Source organism: Gobius niger (genome assembly GCF_951799975.1).
Source record: "Gobius niger genome assembly, chromosome: 21".
NCBI classification, from domain to species: Eukaryota; Metazoa; Chordata; class Actinopteri; order Gobiiformes; family Gobiidae; genus Gobius; species Gobius niger.
In genome coordinates this window covers 18,555,939-18,576,934 of record NC_136872.1, presented here as the reverse complement: position 1 = coordinate 18,576,934, position 20,996 = coordinate 18,555,939, and the positions used below count along the sequence as shown (strand labels likewise).

Sequence of the window (20,996 nt, the reverse complement as noted above, 5' to 3'; positions counted from 1 at the left end):
TATAGTTCCCCCTTTATCCGCTTAGAAAATCCACATTGTTTAATTTTGTGTAATTATACATTATCATGTAACTTCACATAACCATATTTAAATAGGGAAAATGTGGAAGAACTTGGTAGCTTCTATCTTCACCTCGTTTGGAGCTATAGAGGAGAGGAGGAGAGGCTGTAAAAACGGTAGCCTATTCCTTTAAAGGAAGCTACAAATCACTGGTTATGATGCATAGAAAGGAAAGATACAGTACCATTCATGAGTCTACAGACGCTTCTCAACTTCAAAATAAGTAACTGTTTCCTAAAATAAAGTCTACAAATTGCCTTTGGTTCGAAATGACATTTGTTTGCCGATGATTTATGATTATCAGCCCAAGTATTTACAGACAAAATGGTTCAAAAGCACATCTAATCCTTGTTATCCCATTATATCCATCATTTGCAGGGTGGATGTGCTGCTGTTTCCCATCGGCCTCCTCATACAGTCGTACTTATGGAGCCCATGTATTTTGAGCGTGACCTTTTTCCGCGAGTGTCTTACAAGAGTGGTTCATTACACGATTTTCTTCACATGCCGTCGTACGGCTAATCCAACTGGGAGCCAGGAGCACTCCGAGAGCACGGAGTTCATTTCCTAACTGTGTCGATATAAAGCAGTGGCCAGGCTGAGGAATAAAACCACCCATCTGGGAGCTCCGGGATGGAAGTTTGATCAGTCCTTGTGTAACATCCAGTACAGTCTTGCTTTACTTACACCTTTTGGCTTAATTATAAGATCTAAACAGCATCCACAACAAAAGCCATTTAATCCAAAGCTAATGAACGACCCTTTGCTTTTAATTACTCAAAGTAAGCACATTTTTTGTTATCCAAATACAGGTTTATCTTCTTCAGAAGATTGTGAGGTAGCAAGAGTTTAAATGTATGGTTTATTTTACAGATAGGGCTCATCATATAATTAGAATATCATGAAAAAGTGAATTTACTTCTGTTATTCAATTTAAAGGGGCTAGATGCAAGTTAGCCAATTTATACTCACTACTGCCACCTCAGGTCATACGTGTAACTGCACCTTCTATATTAAGCTCGTGCATGACGGCTCTTTGGACCCGAATCAACAACTTTTTGAGTGACAGTGCAGGATTTTAGAGGCAGTTGTGGTGAATATGTCTGGGCTCATTCTACACATTAGGACATTGTTGAAACATGAAGGGGGAAGTAAATACTTCATTTTAACATTTTGAAACTCCGTATAGTCCCTTTAAACTGTGAAACTAATAAATGATAGACTCATTACATGCAAAATGAGATATGTAGCCTTTATTTGTTATCATTATGGCTCAGCTTGTAAAAACCCCAAATTTCACTTTGCATGTAATGAGTCTATATCATATATTAGGTTCACATTTTAAGTTGAATTATAGAAGTAAATGCACTTTTTCATGACATTCTAATTATATGATGAGCACCTGTATATTAGTAACAAGGATTTTTCAGATGGGATTTTGGATTTTTTGTTTAGTTTTTGAATAAGATTTTAATTAGATAGTGATTCTAAAAATTCAACTGTCGTCTTGTTTTTGAAAATGAGGCTGGGAATAAGATATTTTAACAAACACCTCTGAACAAAGATTGAGATATAGATAGAGATATTGTCGCAACAGTGAAATAAAACCTCATATTGAGAAAACTGGTCCTAAAGTAACATCTTCACCTGTATTTTTCTCCCACTGTTTGTCTCTCAGAAAGGAAGTTGGATTTCAGCATCATTTCGGTCGCCTTTTGTGTTACACGTGGACACTAAATATGTCAACATTTACTCAGACATTAAAAGTAAGATGTTAAGGGAGAAAACTATCTCAACATTGACCACAGCGTGAAAAATCAATGTTTTCACCTTAATTATGCACCATTAATTTGAATAAAGTACTTTCTACTGCTGTGAATCCAATATAAGCACAAAGTATCCGCTTACAATATGCCAAGCAGCACAGAGACAAGCCTCAACATATTTTTCTCTATGTTTGTTGTCATAGTATGTTATATTTGACACTTATTTGACCAAGTGAGTCAAACTGAGATTCAGAATACCGTTTTCAGCCCCAGAGTGAACCCTATTGTACATGTTTTTAAGTGGTAGTGGAAACAAGGGCACACAAAGACAACAACAAATGAAGCAAAACAAGTATATATCCACACAGAACGGCCCCGTTAGGTTTAAGGATTAAAGACTCACTCAAACCCGGGACATTCCAGCTGGGAGACAATAACACTAACCACTATGCCACAGCTCTGCTCAAAAGTATTCAGTAGTATCCGTACCTTGAGTGCCAGTAGCCGAGCCTGCTCCTCCTCCAAGGCCTGCTGCCGCTCCTTCTCATCCATCCGGCTGAAGGACATCCCGGTGGAGGACAGAGATGAGACCGCGCTGTTCAGAGTGGACGCCCTGAAACACGGTAATCCAATATGTCCGTAATCTGTATGAGCCATTTAATAATCGAATAGAGTCGCTTTGGCCTGCGCCGCTTTACGCACACACACAGCAAGACTATCAAAGCAATGCATCAATATTATGATGAAGACAGAAGTCAGTGCCATGAAAATACCGGACAAAGACATCTACTTTCACAAAAGCTAGTGCTATTTGGTTTGGATTCTTTTGCCAGACACACATTATAGATGTAGATATTCAAATATGATCAGGCAAAAATGCTTAAGCAGCTCCATGTACATTTTTTCGGAACCTTTTAATGGTCATAAATGTAGACCACATTTCAATTTGATGCAGTCAGAATCAAGAAACATGTCTCAACTCTGATCATTTTGAATTTTGTAATGATTAGTTATGTTGTATGGACTTTTTTACCTTTACTTGGTGAAGCACTCTGAAGTACTTTGTGTATAACTTGTGCTCTACAAATAAAGTTGCCTCGCTTTGTCAAATTTATAGATTGAGGATGAATACAGGTACAGTACCCGTCAAAAGTTTGGATAATCAAATCAAAAGTTCAAATCAAATCAAAGTGCCATTTCTTATCCTGACAAGGGTTAGGGTTGTTGTGGCTCACAGTGGGCGTGGCTGGAGTGTTTGTTTGAGGCTAACGCTAACATTAGCATCGAGGACGTCTCTGTGTTTGAGGTAACGCTAACATTAGCATCGAGGACGTCTCTGTGTTTGAGGCTAACGCTAACATTAGCATCAAGGACGTCTCGATGCCCCAACATGTTTTACATTGAGATGGTATTTTAGACTTGAGTAACTACGGTGGACGGAGAACTCTTTTTTGCACAACCCGCACACAGCAGTACAGCGTCTATCGTCCCATCAGGACGTTTTTAAAACTAAACTGATCTCCAATGGGCTGTTCATTGCTGTTGTGGGCGGATGTGCGTCAGATATAGGGGTGTACCAGAAACACGCAAATAGAAAGGCTTCGGCTCGCGAGTTCTGGTCTAGGGGGGAAATTAAGGGTAATACGCTTAACGTGTTAAAATATATATAATTAATTAATCGAAATTAACGCATTAAAGTCCCACCCCTAATATGTACACATCAAAATTGAAGCTCCAGGGCCTAAAGTGGCGTGCCTTGTTGCAGCTAAACCTTGTCCTTTGCAAAGTTTGTGCCATGAAAATTCCTGCATTTCTTCTTTATTTTGAGTTTGGTGCTTCCAAACTCTGTACATCCCCAAACACACATGTTAGGCTACTTTCCAGACCAAACACACAAGGTCATATTGGGGCACATGTGTAACCAGCTCTTGTTACATCCACATGAACTCCGACAGAGATTTATGAACCTACCTGGTGTCTGCGCTGAGCTCCTTGGTCTTTTTGCCCTCCAGCGAAGCCAAGTGCTGCTCCAAAGCCTCCAACAGACTGCTGGGAGCCTGTGAGGGACATTTCAGACAGAAAGCGAAGTGAGGGGATACATCGTCTTTGGAGAATAGGTCGATTGAGGATTGAGAACAGGACGCACACACACACAAACACAAAGTTAGTCAGGTGAAAGGCGCAGGGGAAGCCATAGCAGCGAGCATTGGAGAGGAAAGAAGCGATGAAGAGATGGAGAGTGTCTCTGTAATTTCATGCGGTTTTACTGTTTTGTATCAGTGCAATTTTCTTGTTTCTGTTTGGCCTATTATCCAGCTGTGAGGTCCTGTCATCCCTGTGCAATTAGCGCTGCAGCAAACTACCGCAGTCCGGCTGAAAACTTCGCTTTTTACGGCAGTTCAAGCGGGGATAAAGACCATTTGCAAATCTCGGTATTTTGCATAATGAGCCGAAGAATGTGAAATATGCAGTGTCTTTATTGTACTTTTGCGTCAAAGAAGAGATGCATTAGCTGAGCTTTAAACACGCGCAACAGGCAAATGCTCCACTTCAGATCTATCCACAACAAAGGAATGAGGGAGGATTTCGATATTCAAAAGCAAATTGCAAACAACGGGCAACTTTAGAGCATAAAATAGGATACAAATCCAGCCAAAACTGCAGCTGAGTGTGTTTTAGACCAGTGTTTAGAAGGGGGTGAAGTGAGACAAAGACAAATTTCTAAATTGATGTAAAGGGAAAGTTAATTCTAATGTTTTTTCCGTAAAATCGCAAACAACACAATTCTGGATAATCGGAGTTTAGTTGAACACGCTGTGAAAGTATTGGCAGAATCCTCGAGGTAGGGGGTACACGGAGATAAACACCTGAAAGGAGTCCGCGAGGCAAAAAAATAGGCTGGGAACCAGTTTTAAAACATATGTTTTGCTATTTTGACGAAGCTATGCAGTAGAAATTAGAGGTCGACCGATATGGGTTTTTTCTAAAGCTGATGCCGATATGCACGGCCGATATCTTTGACCGATTTTTCCAAATGTCTGGTCTATAATCCTGTAAAAACATAAATACTTGGCCGCTCCAGCAGTGGCTGATTTTGTTTCATTACTTAAGATGAGTCAATCATAGTTTCTGTTTTCTTTGATTAGCTTCCGCTAGCATTAGCGTACTGTTGCTAGCCACTGCATTTTGCACGGTGATCGAAAATACAATTGCAGAGATTAAAACTAACTCAGCGATTTAATTCTCCAAGTTCTGTGCTTCAGAATGACATACAGCATCTTGATATTCACTTAGGTTTAGCGAAACTAGCTAACTTTAGTCTAACTTGTAGCTAACCAATTTTCATCACGATGTTACTCAGTTCCCCTGAGGACTAGGAGGTTATGGGGGGACTCGTTTTAAAGCCATGACTTCACTCTTCCCAAAGCAAAACACGGGAAGTCTCCATCACTTTCAGTCCTGGTGATATCGGCTTGTATCAGTGCTAGATCGGCCGATTGCTGATATAGTAAAATCCCTTAATATTGGCCCGATATATTGGTTGGCCAATATAATAGAAATATGTAAATGTTTCCCTAAGACATTAGGATTTAACACCAGTTGGTGATTTTTAAAGACATGTAAGCTCTTTAATTTTGGCACAATAACTGAATGACTTTTAATCCTGATGCTGCAGTTCAAGTGTGTTCCTCCCCTTTATTGGCATTAAGCTATCGGCTCAAAATGGACTACAATTAGTACAATTAGCTTCGATTTGGCACAATGGCACCCTTTCTCTCTCGCAACTGTTGTGCCAAAGTCTTTAAAAGCCAAAGCTGAACGGCCACTGCGTCTTACAGAAGCAACAGTTTAGCTTTCTGTGGTTTCGCGGAAGGAGAAAGGGGAAATTCTTGCCGAGAGAAAAGGATGAAAACGTCATGTCTGCCTCCGTCCACAAGAATGTGCCGAGCCGTTGGTACGACTGCACTCTCTGCCCTCCTCCTCTCTCATTTCGGGAGCGTTTTGTGGCCAGACGAAGACAGGCTTTTTGCCAAACAGCCAGAGAGAAACCGTAGCCTTTTTAGCTGTCAGCATACTGGAATGGGCCGATCGGACAGGCTGGTCAATATTAGCTTTGAGGCACAAATAGCCCCTCTCTCAGACGGGGGGTCCGGGCTGAATACTTTCCCCATGTTGTGTCAATGCGCCTTATCTCAAATTAAATTGCGACCGAGGATACAAGCAAGGAAAAAAAAAAAGATTTCTCGTGTTCTGCTCTTGTAGTGTTTACGATGATGACAGGGTGCTTGGAGGGTGACGGTTTTCAAAGGAGCGCACGCTGGGGCCTTGTTGAGGAGCGCGGCGAAATATGAACGAAAATATGAAACTAAAAATGACTTACACTTAATCATTGTCTGTTTTGACAGGTTTTGATTCATTTCATTGTGAAGCATTTTCTGATTTCATCTGCGAAAGGTGCTACAATAAATCAAGTTTCTTCTTTATTTGGTAGGTCCTTTCTTTGGTGTAGAGTGTAGCAGTGACTTCTCAGGAGGTGCTGCTCTTCTTGTCCCGTTATTTGTTATTGTCCAAAAAATTATATAGGTCAAGATTACATGGCAGGCAGTGATTTACTGACAGGGTCATGATTCGTTGTTTGTTCCCCTGTTTTTGTTTGTATTCTTGTCTTTGGTCTAGTCCTGTGTTATATTTTGACAAGTGTTCAGTCCTTGTGATTTTGCTTTACTTCCCTTGTGTTAATTGCCTGCCCCGCCCTGATTACCCCTGTGCCCTGTTTCCTTATGTATTTATGCCCATAGATATCACATAGTAAAGGCTAGATGTCTTAAGGCGGAGTCACATCCGGCATAACTGGCGGCCATCTTGCCACAGGGAGGCTTTCTGGCTATCTCGCTGAAATCTTGACGGTTGTACAAGCGGTTAAGTTTCTTACAAACGTTATTAACGTGGCTATAATTCTGAATGCTGGAACATGTTGATCATGTTCATAAGTATAAAGTGTCATAACTACTTCTCTAACGTCTAAAACAAACCAAACCGAAAATTTAGCAAGTTATCGTTATTTAAAAAGTACATGCGCCATAAAACACAATGTTAGGAGTGAGCGAGCTCCCTGTGGCAAGATGGCCGTCGTGTGCAGACGTCGACCTCCATTGGCCAGCAGCGCGTATGAGACATCAAGACTTTATTATACTGTATGAGATCTATGTTTATACACCGGTGTTTCCCATGTCCTTTGTTGGTTCACTGGTCAGTGTCAACCCTGGTTCCTTTAAGTTTTTGTTCCTTCTGTTTTTGGATTTTGTTGTCATTTCCAACACTTTCAGTTATTAAACATCACCAGTTTTTGTTGCAGTCCTGATTTTGGGTTTTGTTTTCCTCGTTCCACCACGCCAACCATGACAGATGGACAGTCACAGCATCTTGATAAAAAACATTGCGTCAAGAGCAATTAGAATTAACCTGAGGAAACTTGTGTCTTGATGCTAACGGCTAATGCAAAAAAAAAATCTGAATAGGGCCAAGATTTTGAAAGAGCTCATAAAAGAATCAGCCTGTCTTTAGTATAAATACTTTTTTTGGTAAACGCTTTATATTAAGGTGTGCTCGTTAAGTATTAACAAGCATGAATAACATGCTTGTAAAGTATTAACACACAGCTCAATATACTTTTATCTGTTAACATACTAATAGTCCATTAATAATACGCTTATTCATAGCCAACCCTTAACCTAACCCTAAAATGATTACTAATGCGAACAAAAACACTCAAAAGTGGCAAAAATTGGATGAAATAAGAATGTAAAAATAGTGACGACAACGCAGCAAAAACGCAAGGACAAAGATCCGTTAACATCAGTTTGTCTTGGTCTTAGCTTTCAAATGAGGCGTTACACTGGCCTATAGATACAGACGGCATCTCGTCATAGAAGGGGGCGTGGCTTCACCGAGGGGGAAAATAGAATCTTTTGGGAAACACAGTTTTTCGCTCTTTTTAACCATTTTCTGTCAAAATATAAACTTACTCATCACATACAAATAAAGTCAAGTTTAAATTGGGTCCATGTGGATGTTTATTCACAGCAGATTGTTCAGTAGAAGCGAAAAAACCGTAGTCATAGCAAGCGCTAGCTAGCGTTAGCATTAGCACGATGCTAGAATGTAGCATCATGCTAGCATTCTCTGTTTTTTTATGTATTTATGGGCTGTTGAACCACTTTGCTCCTCTCCATGTCTTTGTATCTTTATTCAGTAGAAAACCATATTCATAATTCAGCATTTGTTAGTCGTTTTTGAATAATTAGAGAAAGTTTAGATTTTTCTCCAAATCATTTTCCCCCTTAACTGTTTTGAAACACGACCATATATGGGCGATTCCAGAGATGCCGTCTTATATGTCAAAATGAAAACTGCACAACGGACCGCTAAGCTAACACTGTGCTACTGTAGCCTCTCACTTCCTGGTTTGCCCTGGAGGAAAAATGCTCTATATTTCGACCCACAACAGCGCACATGGTCTGTTTTTCTGTCACAAATGTTTACAATGCAGTCAGAGTTTAATATTCTGAATGAAAGCCCTTCTGACGCGCGTGGATACCCGTTGTTTTGGCGTGTGCGGTTTGAGTGCAGGTGGGATGAGAACATGCAGATGGAGCAGAGGGGGCTCATTGTTCATTCATGAGGCTGCGTGGCCTTTAGTCGGTCTTGTTCTGTCTGAGGCCACCTGGGTCCAAAACAAACACACACACACACACTGATCATTCAGGCCAAGATCACACGTTTACAGACGACGGCAAGCGGGTTTTAACAGGGGGATTGGAAAGAACATATCCAGGAGCATGACTCTACTACAAACAAATGCCAGCACCAGTAAAATATGTACGGCTTGGACTTTGGGGGTTTTCCTGCTTTGATGAAATCCAAGTCATATTGTACAAAACCTGGAGTGGAGATCTGAACATCGTCGACTGGTCTGGGTCGATTGAGAAGAGGAAGCTTGGTTTCTATCTTCAGCAGCTCTGGTTCCTCTCGTTCTCGTAGTCAGACCTTCAACAGTCTTACCCCCCGGGGAGGCCCGAGCACTGAACAGGGTGGCGTCCCAGCAAACCGGTCAAGTTATGGACCAAATATGGTGGTTTCCCGAGACTTGACAGCTACGCTAACCTCACGACAGAGTTCAGTTGGGAGAGATACATTAGTGATAATACGGGATTGGAGATAATGCTGGTATGGGAGGACGCCGGGAAGGAGAGGCAAAAAATGATATAAACTATCTATTAGTCTTTCGAGTTGGGAGTCGGGTCCCTGATGATTTTGGGCGTCCCGTCCTACTCAATCAACCCAGTCCAGCAAATGATGATAATCTCAACAACGAACTGGGAACTGTCTGGACTCAGAGCCGAAACAAACTAATACTTCATCATAAGAGCGACTCTATGGGGGTAATTTACCAAGCGTTTGCTCATGTGCAAAACATTCTCTCATTACATATCAGATTTGGGGCTTTAACCGCGTAACCCCCACCTGAATTGAGCACATTTTAGCCACACCAGTGTGGCTAAAAGCTTCTTGAAAAAAAGTGTCAAAATAGCAGTTTGTAGTTTTGTAGATTTGGGTAAAGCTGAACTGGAGTTGAAATGCACTTGGTTAAAGGAATGGCCAACGTTTTTACATACTGCTCTTAACTGAGCCTAGACGAGTTGATGCGTACCTGTGTGGTCTTTACGCGTGCGCTCAGTCACACAAATGTTGTTAGCATTTAGCCTCTCCTAGCAAAGTATAGCTCCAAACTGGGGAGTTAGAAGCTACACCCTTTCCCTATTTAAATAAGTTAAAAGTTAAACATGTAAATTTTCTAAGCGGATAAAAATGGGAATTATATTGTAGGCATGATAACATAGAGCACTATGACTTTACTGCGCGAACGTCGAAGTACTCCTAAGGTGTTATTACGCCCTACAATATAGTTCCCATTTTTATCCGCTTAGAAAATCGACATGTTTAATTTTGTGTAACTAGACTTGGATCGTGTAACTTTTCACGTAACTATTTAAATAGGGAAAACGTGGAAGAGCTTGGTAGCTTCAAACTTCAACCCAGTGTGGAGCTATACTTTGCTGGGAGAGGCTAAATGCTAACAACAACTTTGGTCTTTTTGTGTGACTGAGCGCACGCACAGAGACCAGGCAGTTACGCATCAGCTCATCTAATTTAAAGGGGCTAGATGCAAGTTGGCCATTTTATATTAACTACTGCCACCTCAGGCCATATGTGTAACTGCACCTTTTATATTAAGCTCGTGCATGACGGCAATTCGGACCCGAAGTGACACCTTTCTGAGTGACAGTGCAGGATTTTAGAGACAGTTGTGGTGAACAGGTCTGAGCTCATTCTACACATTAGGGCATGGCTGGAACATCTAGGTGGAGGAAATACATAATTTTAACATTTTTAAATTCCCTATAGTCCCTTTAAGGTAAGAACATATCTAAGTATGTAAAAAAAAGCAGCCTATTCCTTTAAGGCGGGGGTTAAGAGGTTAATACAGTAGTACTGGCTATTCCGAATGGTAAATTAGGTGCAACATGAATGAAAAAAAAAATTGCCTATTTTATTTTTCACCTTGCACCTGTTATATAGCACCTGTCTTGATAAGATAAATGATCCTCTATGTGTTCAGACGACTAACATTTCCAGTTGCACTCTGAGACTTTGGCATAGAGCTCTGTATAAGTGTGAAAACGTGGCCTGAGGGGGGAAACAAGAACATGCTTCGCTCATGCATCAGAGAGTGAAGTAGCATCAGGGGAAGCCACCACCTACAAGGTAAGTTCCTTTAGTCTTCTGCCGCAGCGAAGGAGGGGAAAGAAAAGCGTCTTGAACAACTTTGTGCAGTTATAAAATCAACTCAGTGCCACCCACACGGTCATGCATTCGCCCAACAGCATTTTACTAATGCACCACCAAGGTTAAATACCAGCCAGGCGCGAACAGGTTCTTTTCTTTGTGTGGAGGATTTGTGATTCTCTCTTCAGGCAAAAGGAAGCTTTTTTTGTCCAACTTTTACTTCACTGATTTTACAATTGCGATAAAGACTAAGCGAGGAGCAGACATTAGAAGAACGAATGGAAATGTTTTAGGAGCTTCAAGTGTCTGACGAACAATACTCCAATCACAATACATCGAAGCTCTTTCGAGTCTTGAATCCAAACTTTACAAAGAAAGAAGTTGCATTTTTAGTCAGAGTGTTGCTCGAGAGATTGCGGCTCCTCGATTGAACGCTACATAAAGTCACTGTAAACTAAGTCAAGAAATAAGCGTTAAATCAGCCTGTTATCGTCTCCATCTTTTGTTTCAAAGAGATAACAGCTTATGGAGGCTTTTATTTCATCACAGTGAGCACTAAAGAGAAAGCCAATTTAGTAGAAAACTTGTATTCCAGGGTCATGTTTTTATTAGATAACGCATCTAACCGTAGGAAAGGTTAAATCATCGACTGGATAAGGTTTTGGTAAAGCTGAGGACATTTTGCTTCTAGTCACAGATGCTTCTTAAAGGGATATTTCAGGTTTTTGACACAGGGCCTCATTTCCTAGTTATCCAGAGTGTTGCTGATTTCTGGAGATATTTGTTTGTAATTCAAGCAGTTCTTATATTTGAAGAGTTTCGTGGCACTAGGCTAGTGCATTTCTATGGTATCAGCTAGCCTGCATTAAAAACAGACTGACCCGCTCCACAGTGCACCTGAGGCAAATCACTTATAACGCCAGACTAACCATATAAATGTCTGTGTTGATAATTTTAATCATTTTGCATTTAAAAGACCTTATATTTGAGCAGCATTAGCTTCGTGGTTGTACAAGCTACGCAGCAGCGGAGGGATCTGCTAGAAAACAGTCCCTCAAAATGTGATAATTCATGTGATGAAAGGTCAGTTATATTCCAAAAATTATTCTATCAACACAGACATTTATATGGTTAGTCTGGTGCTATTAGTAATTTTCCTCAGGTGCACTGTGGAGCGGGTCAGACTGTTTTTAATGCAGGGTAGCTGATACCATAGAAATGCGCAAGCCAAGCACAAGCCTAGGTCCACGAATCTCTTCAAATATAAGAACTGCATGAATTACAACAAAAAAAAAGTCCAGAAAAAGCAACACTCTGGATAACTTTAAAATAGCTCTTCAGGTCATAAAAGACACAATGACCCAAACTGTTAGGGCTCCTCCCAGGAGGAGGGAACCAGACTGCCAAAAAAATCCTATTAAAGTTGTTTACAGTATCACTCAACTAGCCGGTCTTCGCTGAATCGATGGGCGTTTTCAACCCATTAGGCTTAACAAAAGAGGGTTGTTCACCTGCTCTCAATAGGCCGTTATGGAGCGGGGACAAGGCATGCCTCAAGTCCCCCACTTTTCTTATACAAGGATAGCTTCCTTTACTCCCCTTTCGCACCATCTCTTCTCCCTAGCAAATATTTCAATCTCTTCAAAAGTGTGGTTAGTGGCTTTCAGATGGAGATGGACAGTCGACTGTGGACCACTGCGGTTTTCCCTGCGGTGTTGCGCCATTCTTTCGAAGAGAGGTTGCTTGTTTTCACCTATTTCACCGCAACCTTCCTGGCACTGAATAGAGTCAACTATATTACTCTTTAGGATGGACTTACTTCTGGCTCAAATTGTTTACTGGTTTGAAATATAACGGTATCTTGTGTTGTCTGAAAATCCTCTGCAGCTTTTCTCCTACTCCTGCTTCATAAGGGATGGCTTTCCTTCTAGGCTCTGTTTCTTGTCTTCACCTTATCAAAGACCCATCTTGGGAATCCACAGTCTTTTTAGTCCCTTACAGTTCGGGTAATAGTGTCATTTAAGGAGAAGCTTCTGTGACTAGAAGCGAAACGTCCTCAACTTTACCTGACCCAGTCCAGTCAATGATTTAACCTTTTTCTTCGATGGATACTCCTTGGCTGAGTGTCCACAAACAAAATACATCTAAGTTAGGCTTGAGTTTTCCTGGTTTAGACATTAGATCTTCAAAATGAAAGGCCCTTTACCTGATTGTTTCTGTTTACCAGCAATGAAAGAGGTCAATTCTGGTGTCATTTATTCCTGATTTGGAAGAGAACTGCATTAAATGTTTAACAAACTAAATCCATAATGATATCGCTGGGTCACGATTAAGACAAACACAAGATCCTGAGCCTATATGAAACTGTCTGGTAATAACTTTTCGCTGCAGTGAATCTCTCCCGATGAGACTTGTGTTCGGGCGCATCATCTGTAATAAGCATTTAGAGGGAAAAAAGGCAGGACAGGCAGAATCGATCAGCGCCGAGGGAGCTGCCCGGACACAAGACAATTACACTGAGTTAGACAAGTTCAAATGAAAAAACAGTGAAGAGGAGGGTAAACTCTTGAGGTGCATTAGGACCACAGTGAAAAAGACTAACAAGACAATGCAAGAATGGACGTGTACCGTTACAAAAGCAAAGACAATGCACTGCGGCTGAGGCGCTTAACTCCTCGAGTAATCTGAGGACACCGAGTCTGAAAAGTACAAGTGATTCTCCCCTTCGCTGTCAGGGAAGAGTCATCACAGCTTTGCGCATCTATATTTAATGACGCTGAGGTTATAAAGCCGAACTTACACTGAGCTCAAGTCCGTATAGCGAGTGATTTGTGGCTGAGGGGCTGAGATTGTCTCCTGCACTTCGCACGTGGTTAGGCATTTGGTTGCGCGACACTAGGGGTCAGATAAGAGGCATTTGAACTGAAGTTTCTCGCATGAATTTTGACGTGAAATGTCATGGATGGAGGTTCAAAAACATCCACAATGATCAGATGCTCTCCCCAGTATGTCCAGCCAGAGAACACACCTTTCCTAGTCTGAACCCTATGTTGGCGGCTTAGCGAAGTACATGGACAACACGCCAATCTCCAAACTCTTATAAACTAGTGAGTGACGCTTTACAAATTGGCATTGTTGTTTGGATTGTGAAAGAACTTATCGTAGAAGTGATTGGGTATGAGCAAAGTCACACACGCTCCTGCTTTTGGACAGAAACAGTGAGTGGCTGGCCAGCTCCTCGGAAGTTGCTTTGAAATGCAGAAGACATTAAAAGTATGCTTGAACACTGCTCTACCCAAATTACTCTGTTATCAAAGCGTGAAAGTTGGAGTTTGTTGAGTGAAATCTCTCAGCTGTTGCCTAAATGCTTTTCAAGCTCTCCCAGACTCTCCCTCCACATCCCAATTGTTCACTTGAGTTCATTAGAAGCTTGTGAACAGGGCGGAACATAGAAATCACAAAAATGCCTTAACTCTGAGGGCCCGATCTTGTGCATCAAAACGGAGACGATAGCGTGACATTTTGCGCTCAGTCGGAGCGCACTTTGTGATCTTGCCACTCCAGACTTAGCGCATTTTAGTGGGTGGAGACACAGACATTTTCCTCCAACCAGATTGACTCCGTGTCCAGGAGAGTGGTTGTGTGGGAGTGGGGGGTGAACATGTGCTTTTGTTTTGCTTCGCGTTCACGCCGAGCGCGGGCCGATCCGCGCCACAGCGGACGCTGTAGCTCTTTTTCTCTCGAGACGTGAACGTCGTTTAGCTCACGATGGGGTAAATAAAGTTTTTAGTTTGACCTGTGAGAGCCTAAGGCTTAAGAAAGAACGCAAGACAGCGCAATGTAAACGAGGAAGTGAATGTCAGCCGTGTTTCCATCAGTGCAGTCACCTCCTCTTGTGACGCCCCCTCACAGGTGGCGGAGGCGAATGGCACATATAGCGCAGCCACTCGGAAAATAATTCGCCAAGAGCCTGCGCCGCCCCGTGCGCCGCCACAAGATCTGGCCCTGAGTCTGTTCCTACAAATGTGCTGTTAAATGGAACCTTCTATCCCCATACAAATGAATAGGCAAGACAGGCGCAATACTAACGAATGTGGAGGCATGCTTTGCCCTTTTCATGGCATTTATATCATTTCTGTGGTTTCTTTATCAATAACATTTTATAAGATGAAGTTTAGTGGCCATTGGATGTGTATCCGACCTCACAAAAAACAAAAACGTAACTGAATTTGAGTCAGCATTTAGCTTTTAAACAATAATTTGTATCTAAAGTAAAATCTCAAAAGGTCAGTAATGATTTCTAATTAAGCTTGAACATCACCTAAATGTGGTTGATGGGTTGACAACAGCTGAAGGAGCACTTCATCAGACATGATGATGCTAGTAATTGAATCATTATTAGCATTAGCCATGAAACATTGCAAATTATGAACGATCCAGATGTTTTCAGCTGTTGTCAAGGTAAAAAGAAAAACGCACACATACCAGTCCTGTAATTGGCGTGCTGGATCCAAGGCAGGTAGTTTAGGAGGTAAAGGAAAGATCCGCACAACCAGATTGCTCCCAAAAGCTATTTTTAATTGCTTACACCGTACGTGACGTTCATCAGACAGGACAGACCTTCATCAGACATGATGGGGGGGCAATCTGGTTGTGCGGATCTTTCCTTTACCTCCTAAACTACCTGCCTTGGATCCAGCACGCCAATTACAGGACTGGGATGTGTGTGTTTTTCCTTTTACCTTGACAACAGCTGAAAACATCTGGATCGTTCATAATTCGCGATGTTTCATGGCTAATGCTAACGGATTACAGAATAATACATTGAGCAGGCTAACGGACTCTGAAAAGTCTCCCGAACCTTCTTGCTAATTGACTGCATACGTTAGGATCGAACGCCGCTTCTCCTTTTTATTTCTATGGGGCAAAGACCGCCAATGCTAACACTGTGCTAATTTAGCCTCTGACTTCCTGGTTTGCACTGGAAGAAAATGTGCTATATTTAGGCACACAACAGCGCTCACGGTCTGTTTTTCTTTGTGTAAAATGTAGATCTATGCTGCCAAATGAAGTTTCCTCTACTGCGAGAAAATAATTCGACAACCACAGCTTTAAACGTACAAACTTCTTTGCAGCTAGACCCTTTCTGTCAGTCAGCCGCTACTTTGTCAGCCAATCACTCTCTTTCCTCTCCATCTCTTTGCCGCTTCAGAGAAAGAACTTATCTTTTTCTAATAAATATGTTCTACTTTAGCTATTTAGAAATATTTAAAAATATTTAGTCTTTTGTATCAGCGTGACTTGCATTGTGTCGTAGTTTTCAGTGTGGCCACGGTGCACCATTGCTTTTCAGTAACAAGGACAATGCAGACGTGAGACAGGATGCAAGCAGAAAGAAGGAACTTTGAAACCACCAATCCATGTTTCAAACAGAAATAAAAAACCAGGTCCAAAATCAAAGACAGAGGTGGAGTGTGAGATGTACACTGACCTGTGAGAGATCGGGGATGTCTCCCTGATCTATTCCAACTTGCTGTCGTCAAAAAACAAGCAAATAAAAAGAAAAGAAAAAAAAAAGAGGAGGAAGAGGGAGGAGGAATGGAGAAATGCAGGGTCCATTACTTCATGCAGTGTTCAAAACGTTAACAACAGAAAAAAAAACATGGAAATCTGTGGACTGGACGAGTGTGGGATTGGAGCAATGACCAATCCGTGCACGGTGACGTAATGGGGCGTGGCCAATGAGGAGGACAGGTGGATTATGGGTAATGGGTGAGACGTATATAGCGGTCCACAAATCCTTAGACAGACTACAGTGACGGGACTTAGACACAGTTAACCAATCGTTTCATAAAGTTCAGAAATGAGTGGCTGCTTTTATCTTTATTTTGCTAAAAGAGTGCGGATATTTCACACTTTTATATCTTACAATTGTACAACAGAAAATCCACTGAGAGTTTGTTCATATCGTTGTCATGCAATGTGCTGTTGACCGATAAAACCCTGTACGGAAGGAAAAGTTAACAAGATAAACAGTTACATTACAATGTAAACAAGTGGCAGAATGTCCAATTTAATGCTTTGCCCACATACTACATTTCTTATGACACAAATGCTAAACGCAAAAGCTAAACGGTCCACCATACATTAATACCCTGATTAAAGGCGTTTTCATGTCATTTTAATGGCTACAAATCTATGCATTTATCATTGCTAAAGATTGCAATCATTAAGGCCCTTTCACACCAAAGCAATAATCTCCAGTATAGTCTATAGTATAGTACCTAATCATCACTGATTAGGTACTATACAATCAATGTGGTTGTTCCTGATTGGATACTGCTTCCTTATAAATACAAAGTGGAAGGGAGGTTTTGCTGAGATGTGTTATTACCTGAGCTTAGACGAGTTGATACGTACCTGTCTGGTCTTTGTGCCCGTGGAAGTGCGTGGTCGCTTCCAACTTCACCCCCGTTTGGAGCTATAGGAATATACTGGGAGAGGCTACATGCTAGCAACATCTTTGGTCTTTTTGCATGACTGAGCGCACGCACAAAGACCAGACAGGTACGCATCAACTCGTCTAAGCTCAGGTAAGAACATATCTCAGCTTGGAAGAACTGTGTGCCCTCAGTAACGCAAAAAGACCAAAGATGTTGCTAGCATTTGGCCTCTCCCAGTATATTCCTATAGCTCCAAACTGGGGGTGAAGTTAGAAGCGACCACGCTCTTCCACGGGGCACAAAGACCAGACAGGTACGTATCAACTCGTCTAAGCTCAGGTAAGAACATATCTCAGAATGGAAAAATGTAAGTATTCTCCTCTCTTACGCACCTGTCGCCTTCTTAAGTGTGCAGAGCTTCTACTTATCAGTTATTCAACTCTCTAAATGTGGCTCCCTCGTGCAAATTTGGCCCAACATGCACCGTTTTATCGACTAGCCAGGAAAATATGCGAAGTAATAGCAATAAAAAGGCGACGGGACTCTCTGAGAAAACAGAGACGACCACCAGACAGTGTTTGAACGGGACCGAGGCATTTTGTTTACAATTTTACTACTAAACATACTCTACAAACACTGTGCAGCTGTCGGAATGATAGTTTCAAGCAAATTCAACAAAATTGACAACTTTTAAGCAACGCTGTGGAGTAAGTTTTGGGCCATATTGTTGAAGACATTCAGATTTAAAGCCTTCTGGAAACCGAGCCAATGCTTTTCGATAACATTTATAAAGGCCTTCATTTTAGCACAATTCTTCTTTTAGAAAACTATTGCTACTTTTGTAATAATAAGAACTACTACCGCTGCTGGTACTGTGTTGTTATTTTGGCATTTGGTTTGAAAATGAACCAAAAAATGCCAAAATAATCTCCATGAAACTTTTCTTTGCTTGTTTTGAGCTATCTGAGCTTTTTGCTAACAAGATAAACCCCTTTAAAGTCTCTCTACTCCAACATAACGTGAGAGCATTCATGTAAAGGAGCCCTCGGTGGCTGCCTTCACCCAGAGTTTTTCAAAAGTAGCTGACTCCACTTAAAAAAAACAGCAAACCTCATTATGGACTAATAATTTGTTTAATTTTTGCACAATGGGACGCTATTGTTTTAATTTAAATGTCTGGAAAATAATTATCCCAGTGGGGGCTCATCCAAACATAATTATAAAAGACAAAGGGATTAGATAGGGACCATTTATTTTACTGTTCGTCGGTGGAGAACACGAGGCGCCGCTGTCGGGGAGAGAACAGGCCCGGGGTTTTGCTTTGAGTCGTGTCAGATTTGAGTAGAAGTCGGTTCGTGGGTTGGAAAGTCACTGTTTAAGCCGTGATTTAAGGCGAGACACGGCAGGTGAAAACATCCCTTCACATGTTAGTTTTAGTGTCAGAGTAAAATAAACTCCCCTTTACGATGTTTATATCTACGTTTTATTCGCCAGTGAGCAGGAGACTTTCTGGAAATAACTACAACTACTTTGGTCTTTCACGGTTGTTTTCATTCACAAATATTGACATGTTTGGTATCCATGTGTAGCACAAAAGGCGGCTGAGGTTTTCTCCTTTCTGGGATATACAGTACAAGTATACAGGTGTATGTGCCAAAAAGTTACAAAACTTTAGAGTCCTTAGACTCCAAACTTTACAGTCTTGGACAACATTTTTAATTTTCCTTTGAGGGATTTAAACAGTGTTCGGCAAGTTACTTTAAAATGGTAATATACTTTTTTCTATATTAGTAGTTACAGTTTTAAAAATATAATATGCTTGTATTGCATATGACTGTTTCAAAAATGTAACTAAGTTACACTACTTTGAGTTACTTTTGAGTTACTTTTGTCAAAATATCAACTGAAAATAGTAATAATGCCACTGAGCAAAAGTGCAGTCACAGATTTCCTTTTTCTTTGCTATCACCATTTTCTCTTGTCATTTGTTTTGATGGTTTGCAGCTGCAGATCTTATTTATTTATTTATTGGTTTATTTGGTCGGGACAGTGCATGTTAATGAACATACATGGGTCTCATGCATGTAAACAAGCCACACCGGATTGTAGCCTCGGGCTAATTTCCATCCGTTGTCCCCCATGTGCTCTCTCAAACTCACTCTCATTCAACCTGGTCTATTGTACATGTTTTTAGTAGTAGGTGAAACCGGAGTACCCGGAGGATATAGGTTTTATTCTTTAGTTACTGAAAAAGTACTTTCATTACTTTTGCAATACATTATTGCTTATTCACCAAGATTCAAAATCCTCTAAAAAAAAATCGTATATAATATATCAAGAAAATAAAACCTTAATTTTAAAGCTGGCTCGGTTCTGTATTCAGATTTCATCACTGAAAACCAGGCCATTTTTCTACATCTGCATGTATTTAATTTCTTATGATTTCCAAACATAAGTGACATGTCCTCATTCAAAAAACAACTTTGATGCAAGTGCATCTTAAGTGCATTAAAGTGTGTACAATTTGAACTGTAGTTGAATGTGTTTTAGACGTTGTTTTGATTAAACTTATGCAGCAAAAGGTAGTCGAGCAACATAATTATTTTACATTAAATTTAGCTTTCGCCAGCTGGAGTCCAACTTAATGCTTTTAAAAGAAATGTAAGGCCGCAATCTTAGCAGAGTTCATTTAATGCTTTTGAATTCCCAGCAGAAACCTTGTGTAAACAGTTGTTGCTTCACTTAACCCTGCTTTTGACTTCCTCCTTCTTCTTCTTTAAATCCTCCACTTTTCACTTGATTGAATGTTTTTTTTTATGCAAACTCATATTTAATTCCTTGATCTAGTCCAGCTGCACATCATCTTTTCAGTATGTTAAATGCTAATCTTTGTTTTGTTTGTTTCTTTCCTGAGAAGGCGTGAAGCTCGGGTCCATGTTCAGCGTGCTGGAGTCTGCTGTGTCGACGAGGCTGAACAAAGAGGATGATCGGTGGGCGCCGGGCGCAGAGGAGCCCGCGAGTATCCATCTCTGTCAGGGAGAGGCGGAAGTGCACGGAGCAGAGGGAGCTACAGCGCAGCGGCGAGCCACGTCCTCCATCCACGCGCTATTTTGGGTTCAGATACACGGATACATGCGGCGGTAATAAGTGTACGGGCCCAGGCTGAATGTAGGGCAGACTATACGGCAACTACGACGACTTCAGGGCGTGTGCGGAGAGGAGCGAGTTAAATTCAAGGCTTTTCCATGTTATTTTAATGCCCAAATGCAGTATTATAATACCACAGATCTATGGCTTTATCATTTCTGAAGATTTGCAAACATTAGATTAAAGTGAGATGCTGCAGCTGAACAGAGGACAAAAATTAAAATTGGAGATTTGAAATGTTTACTGTAGATTAATTATGTAAATATGAAGAAAAAATGTATTCCTAAATTGTCTGTAATTTGCCATTTTATGCATAGCAAGGCTTATTCACCGCAACTGCCTCAAAAATCCTGCATTGTCACTCAAAAAGTTGTTAATTCGGGTCATGCACGAGCTAAACATAGAGACTGCAGTGATGTGTAAGACCTGAGGTGGCAGTAGTGAGTATAAAATGACCAACTTGCATCTAGTGCCTTTAAAGCAGTACTACGTAACTCATGCCCCTAGAGGACATAAGCGCCACTGCAGGTGTCGTAGCATGTTGCGTTTTTTTAATCATTAATTGTCCGTGAGAGTAAATACTACACAAAGGGACAGAGGGATATTGTACATCCAATAATTATACAATGGAGAACTTTTTTTTTCAAACTTGGCTGTAAATACTGTTTAAGTAGTGCTAGCCCGCAGTTAGCTTTGCCCGTTAGCCTGTTAGCTTCTTCTACATGATTCCATT

The 20,996-nt window shown here is 41.1% G+C and overlaps 1 protein-coding gene across 8 annotated transcripts in view; it reads right to left on the bottom strand.

Moving 5' to 3' along the window:
- Positions 1 to 20,996, bottom strand: part of LOC306980501 (phosphatidylinositol-binding clathrin assembly protein) — a 215,025-nt gene that overhangs the window by 69,676 nt on the left and 124,353 nt on the right. For 5 of the 8 annotated variants that reach the window (XM_079579921.1, XM_079579917.1, XM_079579923.1 and 2 more), the window contains exons 8-10: positions 16,165 to 16,206; positions 3,798 to 3,883; positions 2,316 to 2,439 (exon numbers count right to left, since the gene is read on the bottom strand). In XM_079579921.1, the coding sequence (XP_079436047.1) occupies positions 2,316 to 2,439; positions 3,798 to 3,883; positions 16,165 to 16,206 (252 nt within the window). Of the gene's footprint in view, positions 1 to 2,315; positions 2,440 to 3,797; positions 3,884 to 10,649; positions 10,671 to 16,164; positions 16,207 to 20,996 lie in introns of all 8 variants that reach the window. The other 3 variants (XM_079579920.1, XM_079579918.1, XM_079579922.1) reach the window with 3 other exon arrangements.